Source organism: Aethalodelphis obliquidens, unplaced genomic scaffold, assembly GCF_003676395.1.
Source record: "Aethalodelphis obliquidens isolate GAN/ISIS:26980383/991018 unplaced genomic scaffold, ASM367639v1 scaffold99, whole genome shotgun sequence".
In the NCBI taxonomy this organism is placed as follows: Eukaryota; Metazoa; Chordata; class Mammalia; order Artiodactyla; family Delphinidae; genus Aethalodelphis; species Aethalodelphis obliquidens.
The window spans coordinates 2879401-2897934 of NW_020838043.1; the positions used below are offsets into that span (position 1 = coordinate 2879401).

General features: G+C 46.6%; 1 protein-coding gene across 9 annotated transcripts in view; it reads left to right on the forward strand.

The window, feature by feature from the left end:
- The window catches only part of MAP7D2 (MAP7 domain containing 2), a 107834-nt gene that overhangs the window by 53019 nt on the left and 36281 nt on the right, over positions 1-18534 (forward strand). For 3 of the 9 annotated variants that reach the window (XM_027096122.1, XM_027096121.1, XM_027096129.1), the window contains exons 3-7: positions 313-476; positions 7454-7565; positions 10620-10730; positions 12593-12715; positions 17930-18084. In XM_027096122.1, the coding sequence (XP_026951923.1) occupies positions 313-476; positions 7454-7565; positions 10620-10730; positions 12593-12715; positions 17930-18084 (665 nt within the window). The remainder of the gene's footprint in view (positions 1-312; positions 477-7453; positions 7566-10619; positions 10731-12592; positions 12716-17929; positions 18085-18534) is intronic. The other 6 variants (XM_027096125.1, XM_027096124.1, XM_027096127.1 and 3 more) reach the window with 3 other exon arrangements.

Consider the following 18534-nt stretch of genomic DNA (forward strand, 5'->3'; position numbering starts at 1 on the left):
CTCCCACGTGCAGGGGCAGTGAGTGGCCACTTTCCGTGCATTGTCTCATTCGGTCTCAACAACACTGTGATGTTGCACATGCAACATCTCCACTTCACAGAGGAGGAAACTGAGGCAGAGAGATGATGTGGTTAATACGTCCAGGGTCACCCAGCTAGTGGCGGAGGCGCCAGAACGCTTCATCTCAGTCACTTCAGCCTACGATCCCACCGGGCTCTTTTTTGGGGGTCACTCTTCTGCGTTTTTGGTATTAATCCAAATGGTGTGGAGTGCTCTGGTAATGACACCTCTCTTCTGCCTTCCTTCCCCCAGCTGCCCGGGAGCAGCAGATCCTGGAGAAACAGAAGAGAGCCAAGCTCCAGTACGAAAAGCAAATTGAGGAGAGGTGGCGGAAGCTGGAAGAGCAGCGGCAGCGAGAGGCGCAGAAGAGGGCCGCCGTGGAGGAGAAGAGGAAGCAGAAGCTCCGGGAGGAGGAGGTGAGGGCTGGGCCCCAGCCGGCTCCGCAGTTCACGCTAGAACAGGAACAAAGAGACAGATCCATTCAACTTGGCTGGGGAGTCTGTGCTTCCGGGACAGACACGAGGCTGGAGGACGGGCTGTGAGGGTGGAGGATAACATGACCTTGTATTCACTGCTGGAAAATCAAATAGTCTACCTTCCGATACAGACATGCTAGTCTGTTTATATTTTAATGCATATTCTTGCTTTAATCATCCTTTCTCTCCAGTTATCTTTTAAAAAAGAAATGGAATGTAATTATCCCGACAGAGTCCTTTATTACTAAACTCTGAAAATATATTTAGAAAGCATATTTGGGGTACAGATTTTCTTAACAAGTGTATTTTAAGGGTGTAATCATAGCCTTGTATCAGGTGATGATCATTTTTTATTCATAAAGTATAGTGACTCGTCATTTATTTTTATTTTTTTACCACTTGTAAAAGCATAAATGTATTACAAATTTTAATACATGATTAGTAAGCAAAAAGGTAAATATTTATTGTAAGTAATAATAGATGGGAATGATATTTGAATGAATTACCCTTGAATGAAGGATTTGTTTAATTTTTTTAAATTTTCTAATTTTTTTTTTTTTTTTTTTTGCGGTACACGGGCCTCCCACTGCTGTGGCCTCTCCCATTGCGGAGCACAGGCTACGGACGCGCAGGCTCAGCGGCCATGGCCCACGGGCCCAGCCGCTCCGCGGCATGTGGGATCCTCCCGGACCGGGGCACGAACCTGTGTCCCCTGCATCGGCAGGCGGACTCCCAACCACTGCGCCACCAGGGAAGCCCCTTTAACTGTATATTTTTTAATTCTTTTTTTAAATTGGAGTACAGTTGATTTACAATGCTGTGTTAGTTTCAGGTATACAACAAAGTGATTCAGTTATACATATACATATATTCATTCTTTTTTAGATTTTTTTTTTCTTTTTTAAAATCTTACTAAATTTTTAAATTTTATTTTTTTAACATCTTTATTGGAGTATAATTGCTTTACAATGTTGTGTTAGTTTCTGCTGTATAACAAACTGTGACTCATCATTTAGTATGAACAATATAGAGGTTTGTTAATCGCCAACACTATAAGATACAGAGATGTTGGTATAAATTCAGTATTTTTTAAATCTATGAATTGTTATCACTGTCTTTACCCTTTTGTCTTTTTTTAATTGGAAAAAAACACAAAAATGCTCACATACACAGAATTAGACCCATCTTTGCCCACAGAGCACAGGCTTAAGTGGCGGCTTCTTTGTTCCTCTTAGTGAATGGAGGCCTGAGCCAGGGTCTTAGCCACAGTCGCTGTTGCTCTCGCAGCCCGATCACTGTCTGCCTTTGTCAGCTCCTGGTGCAAATCCTAGCCCTCCCACTAAGCAGCTGGCAGCCAGGGCCAAGTCTCAGACCCCTCTAGCTCGGTCTCCTCAGCCCAAAACAGAGGTGGTCATAGGAGTTAAAAGAGGTGACTTCTGAAAGTGCCAGCAAAGCACCTAGCACAGAGTAGTCGCTCAGAAATGTTAGCTTCCCTTCAGTGTCTTCAGCTGACCCCGGCTGAAGCAAGGTCAAGAGAGAGCTACCCAGGAAAGATTATGGCACAGAGTGTAGAGACCAAGAGAAAAGCCACAGTGCGTTGGGGCTGTTTCAGTGACGGGGCGGATCTCTCCTTTCTCAGCCTGGGTATTTGTCGTGAGTGCTGGACTTGCCCCTTAACTTCCCATCCTCCCTTCCTTGACTCACAGCTTCTCTCTTTTCTCCCTGCTCTCTCCATTTCCACTCCTGACCTCCTGCAGGATTGCTGATTGCAGGGAATGTGTGTCACTGCCTTTTCCAGGAAGGGGTGCTGTGAAGTCACGGGAGACGCTTCCTGAGCCTCTGCCACACCTGACAGTGTCACACGGGTCCACCTTTGAGGGACCCGTGTGACAGATGAGGGGATGTCATGCCAGGTGATTGGTCCTGATGCAGCTGACTCGTTAGTGGCTGTGCTTCGGACAATTTCCTGTTTGCTTTGTGTGCTCCCTTTCACCCCTGGTGTGGTGATGGTGGGGAGTGGGGCAGGCTGCCTGCCCGTGGTCAGCACGAACACAGATCGAGCTTGCGCCCCTCTTCTCCCCACACACGGCAGGGCAGGGCTGAGAGCTGGGCCTCCCATGGGTGTAGAGCAACCGGAGGAAGCAGTGGGCTCCCTCCACCACCTGCTCCTGCCCTCTGAGCCCCCGGAGACCCAGGTGGAGCTTAGGGACTCTCGCCATGCAGGCTGGCCTGTTAATCACCTCATCATCAGTGCTCTGCTAGTGCAGAGGTCCGATTGGCATTCTCATGGGTGATCTTTGGAGAGGACAGATAGGTCTCTGCTGCGGGAGCCCTTTCCAAAGGAAAGCCTTTGCATTTGCCCCCGTGGTTCGCTGGAGATCTTTGGGAGGGCTGCTGCCTGCTTGGCACATGGCTGTGGAGACTCTCCATCCTCTTCTCAGTGCCAGATTTAAGTCCTTTCTGTCAGGGCCTGTCTCTGTCAACCAGGGAGAAGCCTCCGCAGGAAGATGGTTCGTTCCATTTTGCTTCTGTAGCTTGTTGGAAAGTGTTTGCATTGCCCACAAACTCCTGCCTCTGTGGGTCTGATATTAGGAGCTCATAAGAGGCGTGTTGACCCCTCAACCCCCCGCCAGCCCTGCCCTGGCTCCATGTGCCTAGGACTGTTTCCATGATGTCGCTCTTGGTAACGCCCCACATCTGTGTGGGTGAGCCCCAGACTCGGCCTGGAGGCCTCCTCTCCACCAACACAGAAGTGGGCATCACAGCTGGCCTAGCTCCCAGAGGTGTCGAGGGCTGGAAGCTGGTCAGGCCTGTCCTTGCGAAGGAGGAGTCCAGTGTCCACTTGACACTCTGACCTTGAGCTCATTCTCGCTGGAGGCCCGCCTTCTCCTACAGGTGGGTTCTTCCAATCTTCACATGCCACACAGCTCCCAAGAATCAAGCTTCTGGAACAAGCTTTTGTCATCTGCCTGGGTTAAGGCTGACAGCACAATGCACTCACCCCTTCTCCACTCAGGGAAGTATAGCTTCGTGACTAGGGGCCCTGGAAAATGGTATTTGGTGAAGCCACCTCCATGTTCCTCACGCGAAACAGAAGACTAGGAAAGACCTCTTTCAAAGAGCACCTTCATCTCTGTAAGTTACTTGAACACATCACAACTTCTCGTATTCTTCTTGCTTGATACCTAACAAAACCCACCAGGCTGGGTGTAAAAATGAGAACTTTCTGAACTCAACTAAGCGAAAACTTCACTAAGCCGAGAGCTGACTGCTCTCAGAGGGCATTGGCTGGCATGGGGCATGGTGATTACGTGGCTTTCTGGCCAGCTGTGGACGTCTGTTTGCAGGGAGAAGGACCCTCCACGGAGCCCTGCTTAGGACCATTTGGGGGCTTGTCCCCATGCTGTCATCCCCAGAACACATGTAGTAAGGGCAGTGGGAAAGGCACAGTCAGCCCTCCACTCCTGCCTGAGACAGTTGTCTGGGTAACAGTGGCCAGGCCAAGCCCTGCTGGAGGCCTTTCATACTGCTCGGCCAGCTCAGTGCATCACCTCGGTCGTGGATCTCCTCTCACTTCATCCAGGCAGGTCTAGGGCCAGAGCTCAAGGGGTCAAGGGTGAGATGCCCTCATTCCTTCCTTCCACTAAGCCCCACCCAATAGAGGATATTCTAGGGACAATGATCTGCGTTGCCCTTTCCCCCTCCTCTGTTGATCATCAGATGATCCTCAGGAGAGCCAGAACTTGGCAGGAATTGCAGTATGCAGCTGTCATATTTATTAACACCGTTCTGATGTGATTGAACTTTCTCGCACACGCTCTCTCACGCTCAGCCTTTCCTCTAACCAGTGGTTCTCAGCACCATCCCAGCACCAGCAGCGCCCGTATCTCCTGGGAACTTACGAGGACTGCATTGTCAGCACGTTCACCTCAGACCCGCTGACTCAGAAACTTTGGGGGCGGGGCTCAGCAACTGGTGATTTAACAAACCCTCCAGGTGATTCTGATGCAGACTCACTCCCATTTGAGAACTAGTGCTCTAAACTGCCATGTTAGCAATCCTCCTCTTCAAACCTAGATTCAGTTAGCACTGGTTGAGGACTTACTATGCTAGTTGTTATCTTGTCGACTTGAATGATCTGTAATATAGGTAATATCATACCCATTTTATAGACAGGGGAACCGATGCCCAAGGATGACATTAAACGATTAACTCAGGGTCATGGGACTAAGTAGCAGGCAGAAGTGGGATTTGAATTCACATCTGCTGATTCCAAACTAGGATTCTTTGCATTCCATCACATGAAGGAACAGAAAGATACACACACATGCTAGGTAATACGGGACTATATGGGACTAACCTCTAATAAGAGTGAAGTGAACCAGTTTTGGTTTTGACATGTTTGAAACATCCCATTCTGACAGCTTGGGTTTTATAAGTTCCCTTACCGTAGAGCTTGGTTACCACCTATTTTTAATCATCTCTCCAAAAGTGGGTGACACAGAGTGACTGTGTCTTCTCTCAGGGATAGCATCATTTTCGTAAGTCTACGTACAGTTCAAAGGAATAAATCTCTAATGGTAGAATTTGGAGCAGCTCAGTGGGTTAGGGGTAGATGACAGAGGTATTTTTTCTAAAGGTAACCGAAAGGCTCAGGAGTAGGTCTGGCTTTGGATGAACATTCCCTTAAAACTATGCCCCTAGATAGCTATTCAGTGATTCGGTTGGCCGTGAGTCTTGGTGTTCTTTGTTCTCATTGCCTCCTAGTAGATGAAGGACTTTTTTTTTTTAATAAATTTATTTTTTATTTATTTATTTTTGGCTGCATTGGGTCTTCGTTGCTGTGAGCGGGCTTTCTCTAGTTGCGGCGAGCCGGGGCTACTCTTCATTGCGGTGCGTGGGCTTCTCATTGCAGTGGCTTCTCTTGTTGCATGCGGAGCACGGGCTCTAGGCACACGGGCTTCAGTAGCTGTGACACGCGGGCTCAGTAGTTGTGGCCCGTGGGCTCTAGAGCACAGGCTCAGTAGTTGTGGCGCACAGGCTTAGTTGCTCTGTGGCATGTGGGATCTTCCCGGACCAGGGCTCGAACCCACGTCCCCTGCATTGGCAGGCGGATTCTTAACCACTGCGCCACCAGGGAAGCCCAAGGACTGTCTTGTGAGGTCTTTCTGACATGTAGGCAATCTCCCATAACCCACTCAATACTAAATTCACTCTGAGGTGAAAGATTTCAACACTTAAATTAGGTCATTGGTGGGAGGGAGGGGATATGGGGATATATGTATATGTATAGCTGATTCAGTTTGTTGTACAGCAGAAGCTAATACAACATTGTAAAGCAATTATACTCCAATGAAGATATAAAAAAATCAGGTCATTGGTTAAATAATTGATGTTAAATCCATATAAAGGAATACTATCGAGCCCCAGTCTTGAGTGATCAGACTTCAGTCCTCAAGTAGTCAAGAAGTTCTAGTTCCTCCAAGCCCTCATCTTTTCTCAGACAAACCGCTGGGGCTGGCTGTCAGAATTTAATGGGCCAGGGTCTTGAGAACAGGATTCTGCCAGGACGTGCACACTCATGATTGTAGAGTCTCAGCCAAAAACTAGAGCGCAGTTAATAGCAAATACAAACCCGAGACTTACAGGAGGAAAGAAATCCCCTTTCTGCTCACAGGTCCCTGGAGAAGCTGTCTTTTAGCAAAGCGCTATTCGGAGGAAAAATTATGCAGAGGCGGCTGAGATGTGGAGAATGCTCATCTCATCCCTCTGGTGTGGACAAAAGGGATAGATCCAGGCACCTCCTAAGTGACCTTTTTGTGTTTCTAGTGAGTGAAATAAAGGAGCCTTTCCCCGATCCTTAAGTCACGGTCACTCGGTTGGTGCTGCCCTAAATTAATTTTGCTTGCTTGTTTATTTAAGCCATGAGAAAATAGCATCTTTTTGTTTTGAAGTTGGGCTAGGATTAGCCCAGTTCCTGCAGCACCTCAGGATGGGGTTTTATGAGGGTGAAAAGGTGTCTGTGTAACCGCTTACCCTGTGGGGCTTCTCCAATGGAGGCAGGGAGCGGATTTGGTATTTGCAGTGTCATTGCAGTGCCAGGGAAAGACTTGCCAGCCGTCAGGCCCAACTTTACGAAAAGAACAATTTGGTGAATACAGGGGAGTGCTTTTGATAAATGCTCTGTTAGGAGAGAAGCCTGGTGGTTTTTCTCTTCTGGCTAAAAACTGTTTAGTTCTTCCTCCCTCCCCCCGCCCCCCCCCCCCGCGTCTAGCTCTGAGAATGCATAGATGCTAGATTTTGTGGACAGAAGTTTCTCTACTTTTCTCTCTTGAATTTTGAAATATGCAGTATTATCCCCAGATACTACGTAGCAGAAAAGTGTTATAATGTAGAAAACAATTAATTCCCCTTTCAGACGTTCTAAGAGGAAAATGGGACTTTGCAAAATGGACTTCAAAGTCATGGTGTATCCCCCCAAAGAGTTATGCTTAAGGCTATTAAAATTCAAATTATATTTCGGTTTACTCAAATCATAGTCCTTGATGCTTGTCAACAAGAGAGGATGCAGTTGGTTCTAGAGCACAATTCCAGTTCTACTGGATGGGACAGGCCTCAAGGAGTTAATGCTTGTCTGGCATTATTCTTAAACAAATCAAGGCCTGGCTGCGGCAGCAGCCTCTCCCCTGAGAGGGAAGAGGTGCTGGGGCTGGGAGCCAGCGCTAGCCGCCCTGTTTACTCTCCGCCCACTAAGAAGGCGCTGGCGTGGTGGGGAGAGCACAAGTGCCTGGGTTTTGGATGCTGAGCAGAGAGACCCGTCTGGTGACTCACACCCCCCACCCCCACCCCGCGCGGAGGTGCAGCAGTGCCGCGGGGCTGGGTGGTTAATCTCGCTCTCTCTTGCGTGAACCGGGCAGGAGCGGCTGGAGGCGATGATGCGCAGGTCCCTGGAGCGCACACAGCAGCTGGAGCTGAAGAAGAAGTGCTCGTGGGGAGCATCACTGGCCGCGGGGCCCGGAGGACGCGATGGTGAGTGAAGGGCTGTCCCTGCGTCGCAGGGCCCGGTGGGGAGATCTTGGAGCAGGAGGGAGATCACGGGCAGACTGGCACCCGCAGGATCTGGGGATACTTTGTAGTGATCTGCAGGTACCTTTTTCGGATGTGATGTTTAAAGCTGCCAAGCTTCCTGTGTATGCATTTCTTGCGAAGGGGATCTGTTCATTCTTCTTGCTCACAAACAGCAGTTGATACAGTAACTGGGCTTTGAGGTAAAACAAAAGAAAAACAAAGAAAATGAATGTAGAGCCTGGTTAACCGGATCCACCTAGCAAGCCCAGAGGTAACCTAATTTCAGGGAAGGTCAATGACAGTAGGCTCAGTCATGGCTGCAGCATGACGGGGAAAGGCTGAGCAGCAGTAACCCCCCTAAAAGGAGCTGGGGTTCTTCCCTCCACATTATTTATTTTTGTTGCTCTTTCAGTTTTGTTTTAAGGTGACTGATTTATTTCATTATCCAGTTCATACTCATCTTTAAATTTTCAAATGTTTAATATATGGATTGTTACTAGTCCCTGGGTGGTTTTGCCCTCTTTTTAGTGTCTTTTCTGTGTCTGCCATTCTGTTATGCAGGAGCTGTATACCAGCTCTTTCTGAGAGCAAATGGGTTTACATGAGTGGTACAGTTTCTTGACTTTGCTGTATTGTGCTTTTAACCTTTTGTCAGTGAATATACTTTTCTTTTCTTTTTTTTTTTTTTTTTGAGACGTCAACAACCCATCTCAGTTACTTTTTCTAATTTCCTAATAGAAACTAGAGTCAACCAGCAATTGGGACTTTTTTCTTTTACCTGTCTTTGCTCTGATTTTTTTTTTTTTTGCTGTGTAGGTGAATCAGGAAATACCCCACCCCCTCCTCTAGGTTTAGCAGCCAGCACCCTCCCTCCGGACCCAGGGACCACTGCCGCCGCTGCTGAGTCCACCAACGGTATATCCGAGCATCACTGTGCCATGGCATTTTGTGATGACTGTCCCGGTCACCCTCCTCCATCACTGTGTCTGTCTCAAGCACTTTTACAATTGATTTCTTAGTCTGACCCCTTAGAACTTTTTTCTAGAAAGTGAATGACATGCCCATATTTCTTTGTTCGTCATCGTGGAGCGTGCATGCCTTACATCCTAGTACCCTGGAGACATTTCAACTTTAGCTCACTAACTTCTGCCTTGAAAATCTTGTCAGTGTTTGACTTCTGTGCATTTAGATCTTCAACGCTCCCATGTATCATTGGTTTTTACGCATTAAGTAGTAGGGTATTTCAATCACTTCTGGTTACCAGAACCTATAATTACACGGAGTTCTGGGTGTTAATGCGATGGATTCCTGGAGAGGTGTTTGAGTTTACCAGTACTAACACTGTGAATCCAAACAAGGAGATAAATTGGCTTTGTTCTTGACTTCCTCTCTCTAATAGGCTCTGTGTTTCGTATACAGGCCTGGGAAAGTCTTAGGGTCTAGGTCAAGAATAGAACTAGCAAAACCTTGTTCCCATTTAATAGTGACTTTAGAAATTCAACCCATCTTTGACTGGTAAAGAAAAAACAAGATGTAAAAGGGATACAATATTTCCCAGCCACCCAGAGGGTCAAATTATAGCATTAGGAATAAATACCCTTGGTCTCCAGCATTTCTTTGACAAAGAATAATTTTTATTGGTGTTGCTGAGTAGCAGAGACTTTGCCGCCTGGGCCGCGTTCACTGTCATATGGGCACTGGCCTTCCCCCAACAGAGAGGGGCAGGTAGAGTTGATAATGACACCTTGGGAATCGCACCCAGGGCCCTGGGACGGGGTGAGGTGAGTGTGGTACTCGACTGGAGCACTTAGTTTAAGGGAGTGGCAGAAATCTCAGTGATCAAGATAAAAGAATATTTTAATCAAAATTGATGAAGAACAATCTGTGATGAACAAAATATTGAATTTGCAAAGACCAGTACCATGCTGAGCCATATCGGAGCCTGAGGCAAAGGGGGAAATGTGTACCCCTAGAGACATGGTTTTATGTAATTTCTAATGGTTATTTTTCCCAGAACATTAAAATACTCAAACTGAAACATTGAAAAGTAGGTGTATGAAAACTCATACCATTTTAAGTTTAAATATTTTATTTATAGCCAAGCAGACTGTCTGATAATTTTACTTCAGTCTAAGTTATTTAAAAATTATTTAGGGTCATCACTTGGTCAGGAGAAATTGTCAAACATGACACTTCTCTCATTTGAAAACAAGGTGAGTAGAAGAGTAGATTTTGAAAATATTGTTGATGAGTTTGCTGCCTTTAGAGCTGGGGCCACACATCTTTCCTTTTGCCTCAAGCTCGGTTGTGGCTTGGCTGGCACTGTCAGCACCTCTCGGGTTGCTGCAGTCGTTTCATTTAGAAGCCCGTCTGAGATAACGGTGGGGAATTAAGAGTACCAAACCCAGGACCACATTTTAAAATCCTAACCATAAACAGTCATAGCCTTTGAGAAAGGGCCATTGTGACCCCATCTCTTGATAAAAGGAAGAAACCAACTGCTAAAGGTTGTTCTGCTTTAAATACAGCTCCTTGCCTTACAAATTACTTCTCTCTGCAACCTGAGCTCTAGATAACCTCAGAAAAAGTCCGGTTTCAGCTCCCCCAGTCTCAGTCAGATCGTAGAACATTTTGCAGTGGTGCTTTGTCTCTGGGTCCAGGTTGGTTTTGTTTTTGTGTGGTCTGAATTGACTTAAAAGTCCCTGGACACAAGGAAAGGGTTGGCTGGTGGGATTAGCATGGCTTTAGTCGAACAGCTGAGTGAGGTTGAACATTTGGAATCAAAGAGAAACACAAAGTTGAGCAATAGAAGAGAAGAACTTGCTTCAGATGGATGGCTGCTGTGGCCCGGGCGTTCCCAGACGTGCCAAGTGGAGGGCAGGGAGCTGGAAGCAGTGTGCTGTGCCACAGTGGTTTTGGAGGCGTGTGGATGAGGACAGGAAGAACACTTTGGGAAATGTGTTTCTTAGTCTAGAGTGGTGTGAATACCAATGTCTTTAATGCATTTCTCTGCAGCATGTGACAAACTTTCAACATCAACCATGAATTTGCCAAAGCAGATGGAGCCTCCCATGAGTAAGCGCCTGTCTTCATCCACCGCGACAATGTCCTATTCCCCAGACCGAGGCAAGTGAACGTGTAGACCTGGTCTCTCCAGTTTTCTTCTTTCTAGTGTGAGCGTGTTAACGTCGGTCTTTGGGAGAGCCCCTCTTGAGCCTTCTGCAAATAGCCCCATTCTCCTAGCCTCGCGATCTGTGTGTGGGAGCCCCAGGGCCTCACTAATGGGACTTTGGAAAGTGGCAACGTGCTCTTCACAACCAGGTCATTGTTGAATAGGGACAGGAGTTCATGCTGTGCTCCCAGTCTGAAAGAGATTTCCATTTTCCACAGTGCATGTAGACGTTATCCTGGCCTGGGGTTAATTGACCAGTGGGCAGATGTGACTGTTAAAAAAGTAACTGCCCAGTTATTGGTGCGATATTGTTGATTAGCCAGAAACAGCGGGATTGATGAGGCAGAGGTATGTGGGAGACTTAGATGTGTGAAAAAAATGGGGCTCTGCTCTTGTCTGTGGTTTGTAAGCCTGCCTGTTTCTCTTTTGAAAACAGAAGTTCAGAACTAATATGAAATCTTTAAAAGGGCAAAAGGATGGGTGGCCTTTTCTGGTGCTCTGTTTTGAGGTGAGAGATGGTATGTATAGGACGGGTGCCAGTTCCAGAAACTGAATAGATATAAAACCAGCCGTGTTCTAATGGAGGCTCAGAGAAGGCACTAAAAGTCTGAATTGCTACCTTTCAGAGTTTGTAGGTTAAGGAAGGGAGGGAAACTCTCCATGCATTAAATGCGTATCTTAAAGCATCACTGAAGAAGTGTCAGGTGCCAGTGGAGTATTTAACACATCGAGTCATCACCGGGGGTGAGCAGGAGGATGTTTGTGACTCTGAAGAGGCCAGTGTGCGTTCCTGGTCTTTTGCCACTGGCTTTGACCTTGCACCTCCAGCACAGAGGTCTGTCATGTGTGTCAGAGACCCCGTAAGCGTCAGTGTTGAAGCTCGCTGATGCAGTTCATGGGTAAGCGCTGGAAACCTTGAATTAACTAGGAGCTGAATGAGAAAACATCTGCATGCTTCTAATTCTGTATAGCTGTTCCATCTGTGAGTATATCCCATAGGTTTTCATTAATTCATATGGTTACAAGTTGATGTTAAATTCATCTTTGCATTGATTAATGTGTAGAGATAATCAGTATGTTATTATACATTGTTGGCAACTGAATTATCTGCTTGTGGATTAGTAGTTGAAAATTTGAAATTCCCAAGCCATTTACTGGCTAGTGGATACCCAAAGAAGACGAAGTCATTGAAAAGTTAATCCATTATCATATAATATGTTCGGAAACCATCAAAATAACGTTTCAGTCACTGAATTTTAGATTATGGATACTGCTACTTCCACTAAAGCTGATAATTAGTTGGCTATTTTTTTAATGTTTCTGATTTAATTTTTGCCCTTACTTGCTTGGGAAAAGTATGAAAGGATGCATATCTCTACATTAACAAAATCAGTGTGTTATGAAATATTTCCTAACAGAGGGCCTAAAACAAGTGTTTTGTAGGAGTAATCTTTTTTTCCAATGTTAGATCTACTTGGTGAGTAAATGGTTTCTTGAGTCCATATGACATCTTGGAACACGGGCTAATTCTCTTCGGGTGATACAGGTGATACGCTAATTCTGCAATAGCATGTTGAATGAATTCTGGCACCCCAAGAGAAGTAACACACTCTCCCAAGCTCTAAATGACACAGCGTCTGTTTTCTTTTACTATGACAAGCTCCAAAGCCATCCTTTGCTACAATATTTTTTTCTTTCCACATTCGTTCTGCCACCCAAAAGTTGATTTGCATCATGCACTGTGTTGTTTTAGGCATTTTATTTTGTTTTGTTTTAATTTCGCTTTTTAAAATTTTCATTTGATTCCATCCCTCAGCTCATCGCACGCACCTTAGTCCCATGGAAATCTTTCTTGTTATGCGACTGTTGACACCCACACAGGCTTCTTTAGCCAGAAGCAGAAGTGCACTCATGCTCTCTGAGCAGGCCAGTCACTCAGGTAAAAGAGGCCAAGCTGGTGACACTGAGGAAAATGCCCCAAATGGTATTGGTTGGCCTTTGAGTTATTCCTGAACTTTTGTATCTTGCTTCACATTTGTTGGCTTCATGAAATGTCTTCTGTGGTTAATAACGTTTCCTACCCACCACTGTTTTATTGTTGCTATATTTCTTTTCTCTCAAGTGTCACGGAGGTGAGTAAATTATTTTATGAGTGAGGGCATGTGGATTAGGGGACAAAAAATCCATCTCATGAGCTATGGCGGTTAGTAGACTTTTTTAAAAACACGGTTTGGTAAAATAGCCTATAAACTGCAATCTCAGAAGTCCCATAACCAGCTCTACCACTTACTAGCTCTTACCACTTTGGGTGAGTTAATTAACCTCTCTAAGCCTCAGTTTCCTCATCTCTAAAGTGGACTTATTTTAAATTGTCATGAGGATTAAATGAGATAGCACAATGATGGACACAGAACAGGTATCTAGAGCCTCACTACTCAAGGGGTGGTCCATGGACCAACAGCGTTGGTATTACCTGGGAGCTTGTAGGAGGGTGGGCTCTCAGGCCCCGCCAGACCTACACACTGAAGTCCAAGAAACAGTGGGCCACACCGTCAAAACCCTTCCTTGACGAAAGCAGATCAAACCATCATGGCAAGTTTAATGGGGACCAAAAAAAAAAAAAAAATTAATGGGCACTAGTTTTCCCTGTGAGTTTTGCAAGGGAGTAATGCCGTGTCCACATTAGGGCATGTCTGGTCTCCGTGTCAGTTCCCAAGATATAGTGTATTCAGTGAGATAACATATAGATGACATATTGTCCTCTACCTAGTTATATCTGTTTCCAAGTAGTTGTGCTGTTTCTGCAGAGAATATATACAAATGGCCAATAAGCGCATGACAAGATGCTGAACATCCTTAGTCATTAGAGAAACGCAAATCAAAACCATAATGAGATACTACTTCCCACTACTAGGATGGCTAAAATTCAAAGAAAAAAAGGATAATACAGTTGACTCTTGAACAATTTAGGGGTTGGGGGTACCAGCCCGCCTCAGTCAAAAATCTGCATTTAACTTTATAATCAGCCCTCTGTATACTTGGTTCTCTGTCCGCAGATTCAACCAGCCACAAATAGTACCGTAGTATTTACTATTGAATAAAATCTGCGTGTAAGTGGACCCATGCGGTTCAAACCTGTGTTGTTCAAGAGTCAACTGTAATATGTATTGGCGAGGATGTGGGAGAAATTGTAACCTTTATACACTGCTGGTGGGAACGTAAAATGTGCAGCTGCCTTGGAAAACAGTCTGACAAGTTTTTCAAAATGTTAGAGTTTCCACATGAACCAGCAATTCTGCTCTTTGGTATAGAGTCAAGGAAATTGAAAACATACACAATGAAGTATACAAGTATTCTCAGCAGCATTATTCAGATTAGCCACAATGTGGAAACAGCCCAGATATCCAACAACAGATGAATGGATAAACAAAATGTGTTTATCCATAAAGTGGAATATTATTCAGCTATAAAAAGGAATGGATTACTGATACATGCTACATGATGAACCTTGAAAACATTACGTTCAGTGAAAGAAGCCAGGCAGAAAATGCCACAAGTTTTATGATTCCATTTTTATGAAATGTCTGGAATAGACAAATCCAGAGAGACAGTAAATAAGTGGTTACTAGGCACTAGGGGAGGGGGAAGAGGAGTGAGTGCTTAATGGGAACAGGGTTTCTTTTGGGGGTGTTGAAAATGTTCTGGAATTAGACTGTAGTTATGGTTGCACAACCTTGTAAATATGCTAAAAACCACTAAATTGTACACCTTTATGGTGTATGAATTCTATCTCAAACAAATAAACACAAAATTTCTGGCAAGTAGGAAGTACCCCCATTTTGAGAATGAGAAATGTGGCAGGAGGAGCTCTCCCAGGCTCGATGATTCTCCAGGAGAGCTCAGAGCTATGATTTATTACAGCAAAAAGCTGCAGAGCAAAATCAGCGAAGGGAAAGGGTACATGGAACAAAGTCCAGGGAAGACCGGGCACAGGCTCCCGGCGTCCTCTCCCAGTGGAGTCACACAGGACACGTTCCCCCAGCAATGAATTAGCACATGTATGAAGTGTTGCCAACCACAGAAGCCCATTAGAGACACAGTGCCCAGAGTTTGTAGTGGGGGCTGGTCACGTGCACACCCCCTGCCAGGTACGTACCCAAATTCCAAACTCAGAAGGAAAGCAGGTGTTCAGCGTAAGTCATGTTGTTTGTACAAACAGCTTAGGCACAGTGAGCCACTCTTACCAGTTAACGGTGGGAACTCTGCCCAAATCCAAGTTCCCCGATGCCGGGGCCAGCGTGGTAAGCAGGCCTTTCCAGGGAAAGCAGTTAGGCCTGCTGTGTTTTTTCTGTTATTCTCTGCACAGTTCACCCCCTTGGTCCTTGGCCACGGTGTCTTTACAGCAGAATTATTATCAATAGGAGCTCGTATAGCAGGCTGAGGCCAACCTACCGTGTGGATCTCACTTATGCCACGTAGGGGTGCTGGACTTAGACAGTTAAGACACAGACCAGTCACCATCAAGGTCTGTCTTAGAAAGCCAGCTGGCTTCCTCTGTAAGTTTCCACATGAACCTCTTCTACCTGGCCTGAGGCATCAATTCAGGCCCAGCCAGCGCTGGGCAGTAAGATGAAGCTGGCCCAAAGCCATCCAGGGCTGAGGCAGTGTCGTGATGGTACAAGTACAGTCCCTGAGAGCACACACGTCCCCTGGAAACAGAGTTTATGATGTTCGGGCACCCCACGCAGGATGTGCATTGGGCAGGCAGTCCAGGCTCACAGGGCCCCCAGCTCTCAGTCCTTGCTTTCAGAGGCACTGCCTGATGCAGTCCATTCTAAACAGTTCTGCAAGCGACACTGGCTTCATCTCCGGCCGAGCGTGGACTGTGTGTGGAGGTGTTGAGCGGGGACTGCGCAGGAGCTGGCCTGCCCCTGCCGTCTCAGGTCACACTGTCACCTGCAATCTGTGTGAATCTGAAGTGCTGGCAGCAGCTTGCAAAGGCAGTGTGGTTTTCCTTCAGCAAGAGGGGAGAGTTCCCAGAAACAGTTCTGGAAGAGAAAGATCGTGAATGCCCCTCCCCGGCCCTCCCCTGCACCACTCCAGTGGGGCTGGGTTTTCTTGTTTTTCTCCATTGTTATCAGCATGCCCCTTTCCATAATCACAACTTTACATTTTCTCAGTCTTCCTCTAACATGGACCTTTCATCTGGAAGGGTTGAATGCAAGAAGGACAAGAGCATTTTTATTTTAAAAAAATGTGTCCAACTTAAGCAGAATGACACATCATGCTCAGAAACTGGGACAAAATCCTGAACTTTCAAAAAATTTCAAACTAGGTTTGCATCACCCCCCGTCTCTTCCATCCTCTTCATTTATCCAGTGAGCAGCCTAGAAAAGATCAGTCCCTTTTCAGGGACAGGTGCATTGAACAAGTTGCCTTTCTGAGGTGTGCGTAGCAGAAGGGCAAGGGAAGTAGAGTCAGGCTCTCGGTCTGTTGTTAACAAACCGTAGCCAATCTGGAAAGTCAAACACCAGACGTCTTGTCTCGTCAGCAGTGGTGCATCCCCCAGAGTGGGTCGAGCCTGCTCATCGAGGTGGACGGAGGGGTTACACTCCCTTGAGTGCCCTTTCCCAGCTTGCAGCTCTGGCAGGAATTACAAGTTAGAAATGCAGTCAGGCTCCACATCAGAAGTCGAGAGCCCACCAGCAGTTCCGTGTCGGATGGTCCCATCAGAGAACGAGCCCTTTCCTGTGTGCATTTGTCTGTGAACCGGATGGTCCAGCCAGCATCTGTGATGTTTTCTCAGGTTAGGGCCCCACGGAGGGGTGTTCTGTATCTACAGTGGTTCCGGGTTGATTTTTAAAACTTCAAAAGTGTGTTTCTGTCTGGAGATTGCCTCTCTCTTTACAACTCCCTTTTCCCAGAGGCTCCATTATGCAAAAATCACCAGGTATGGAGGCTTGTTCTGGTTCCACTACTCAGAATTTAAATTCCAGCCAAACCACTGGTGGTAAAAAACAAGGAGGTTGTGTCCCACTTCCACTTGGAGGAGAAAGTGAAAACTAAAGGCATCACCTGGGCTGCACTCTTCCCCTCACTTAAGCCAGCATGGCCAAAAGCAGCAGGAGGACGGAGCAAGCCAGCACTTGGAGTTCCACGGGTCATCTTCACATGGCTGCGGTTTCCTCTGGTGGGGGCTCCGTAGCCACCAGGCATCAGTGGGTCGTCATCCTCCACACCTTTCTCCTTCCTTTTACCAAACATCAGGGAATCAGGGTCTTTCTCAGGATTCCTGCTTCTGACGCCAATTGTGTCAGGGGTCCCCAAGACCACCCCGGGTTCAGTGATTCGCTAGGAGGATTCAGAGGACTCAGCATGTGGTGGCGCTCGTAGCTGAGATGTTCCAGCGGAAGGCCGCACAGCACGATCAGCGTGGGGAATTGGCTCACGGGCAAGTCCAGAGGACACCAGGTGCAGCTTTCCAAGAGTCCCCTCCCAGTGGAGTCACACAGGATGTGCCTGAGTCCCCCAGCAACGAGCTGCGACAACACGCGTGAAATGTTGCCAACCAGGGAGGCTCGTTAGAGACTCAGCGCCCAGCGCTGGTCACGTAGGCACCCCTTGCCAGGCACATACCACATTCCAGACTCAGAGCAAGAAAGCAAGATCAGTCATGTTGTTTGTATAGACAGCTTAGGCGCAGTGAGCTACTCATCAGTTAATGGTGAGAACCCTCCTGAAGTCCAAGTTTCCAGATGCTTACAAGGGTCAACCTTGTGAACATGCCCTTCCAAGGACAGCAGTCAGGTCCTCTATGTTAACTGTCTCCTGTACAAGGAAATTGATGTTTAGAGAGGTTAAGTCACCTACCCAAGGTGATCCAGCTATTAGGTGATGGTGCTAGGTCCATCTGGCTCTGAAGCCCAGATTTTGAACTCCTGAAATGAACTGGACTCTTGAGCATTGAGTATGGGGGTCTTTTAAGATACGGTCTATTCTGTGCACACTAGAAAAAGTGTGGTGGTATTTTGAGAATGTGGATTGCCCGTGTCACATTTTAACAGAAATGTGGTGTTCTTCCCAACCCTCTGTTCCCCCTACTTTTTCCATCTATGCTCCCTGTGTCTCTGGGTTTTATACTGTAACTCTCTAGTATCCCATGCCTGTCCTCGTGTAGCTCCTGCTGGCCCCCTTAAATCTTCCTACAAGTCTTCTCCCACTCGAAATGCCGAGAAGAAGAAGACGACATCTACATCTGGCGTAGGAGATGCTGGGAAAGGAGCCCCTGCAGGAGCGGAGGCCTCTCCGGTAGGTTTATACCCACTCGCCCCTCAGGACTGGTTTATCTGACAGTGTGATTACTCCCTGCACTTGACCTGGGGTCTATTTCCATCTATCTCCAGGGACTGCTCAAGGGGCAGATTTGGTTTAAAACTGCACCCAACCTTTGAAAATCATTTAACTTTTTGCACCCTCCTAAATCTTAGTGCCTTGGAACAGATTCCTAAAGCCCTTGTCCTCGTTATAGCCTGTCCTCCAGAGGACGGGCGTCAGAAGGAATGTTCCGAGTGCCCTTTCTCTGCTTCTTTAAGGATGTCTGATTCTGGGCCAGTCTTGCCTCTACAGGCAACTAGAACTGAAGTTCTAGGTCAGCCTTCATCCACAGCAGTGGGCTTTACACATTTTTGTCGTCATGGTAACACTATCAGTAAGGCAGATGTTGAGCAGGTACCCCCGACTGTGTAGATTTGTTTAGAA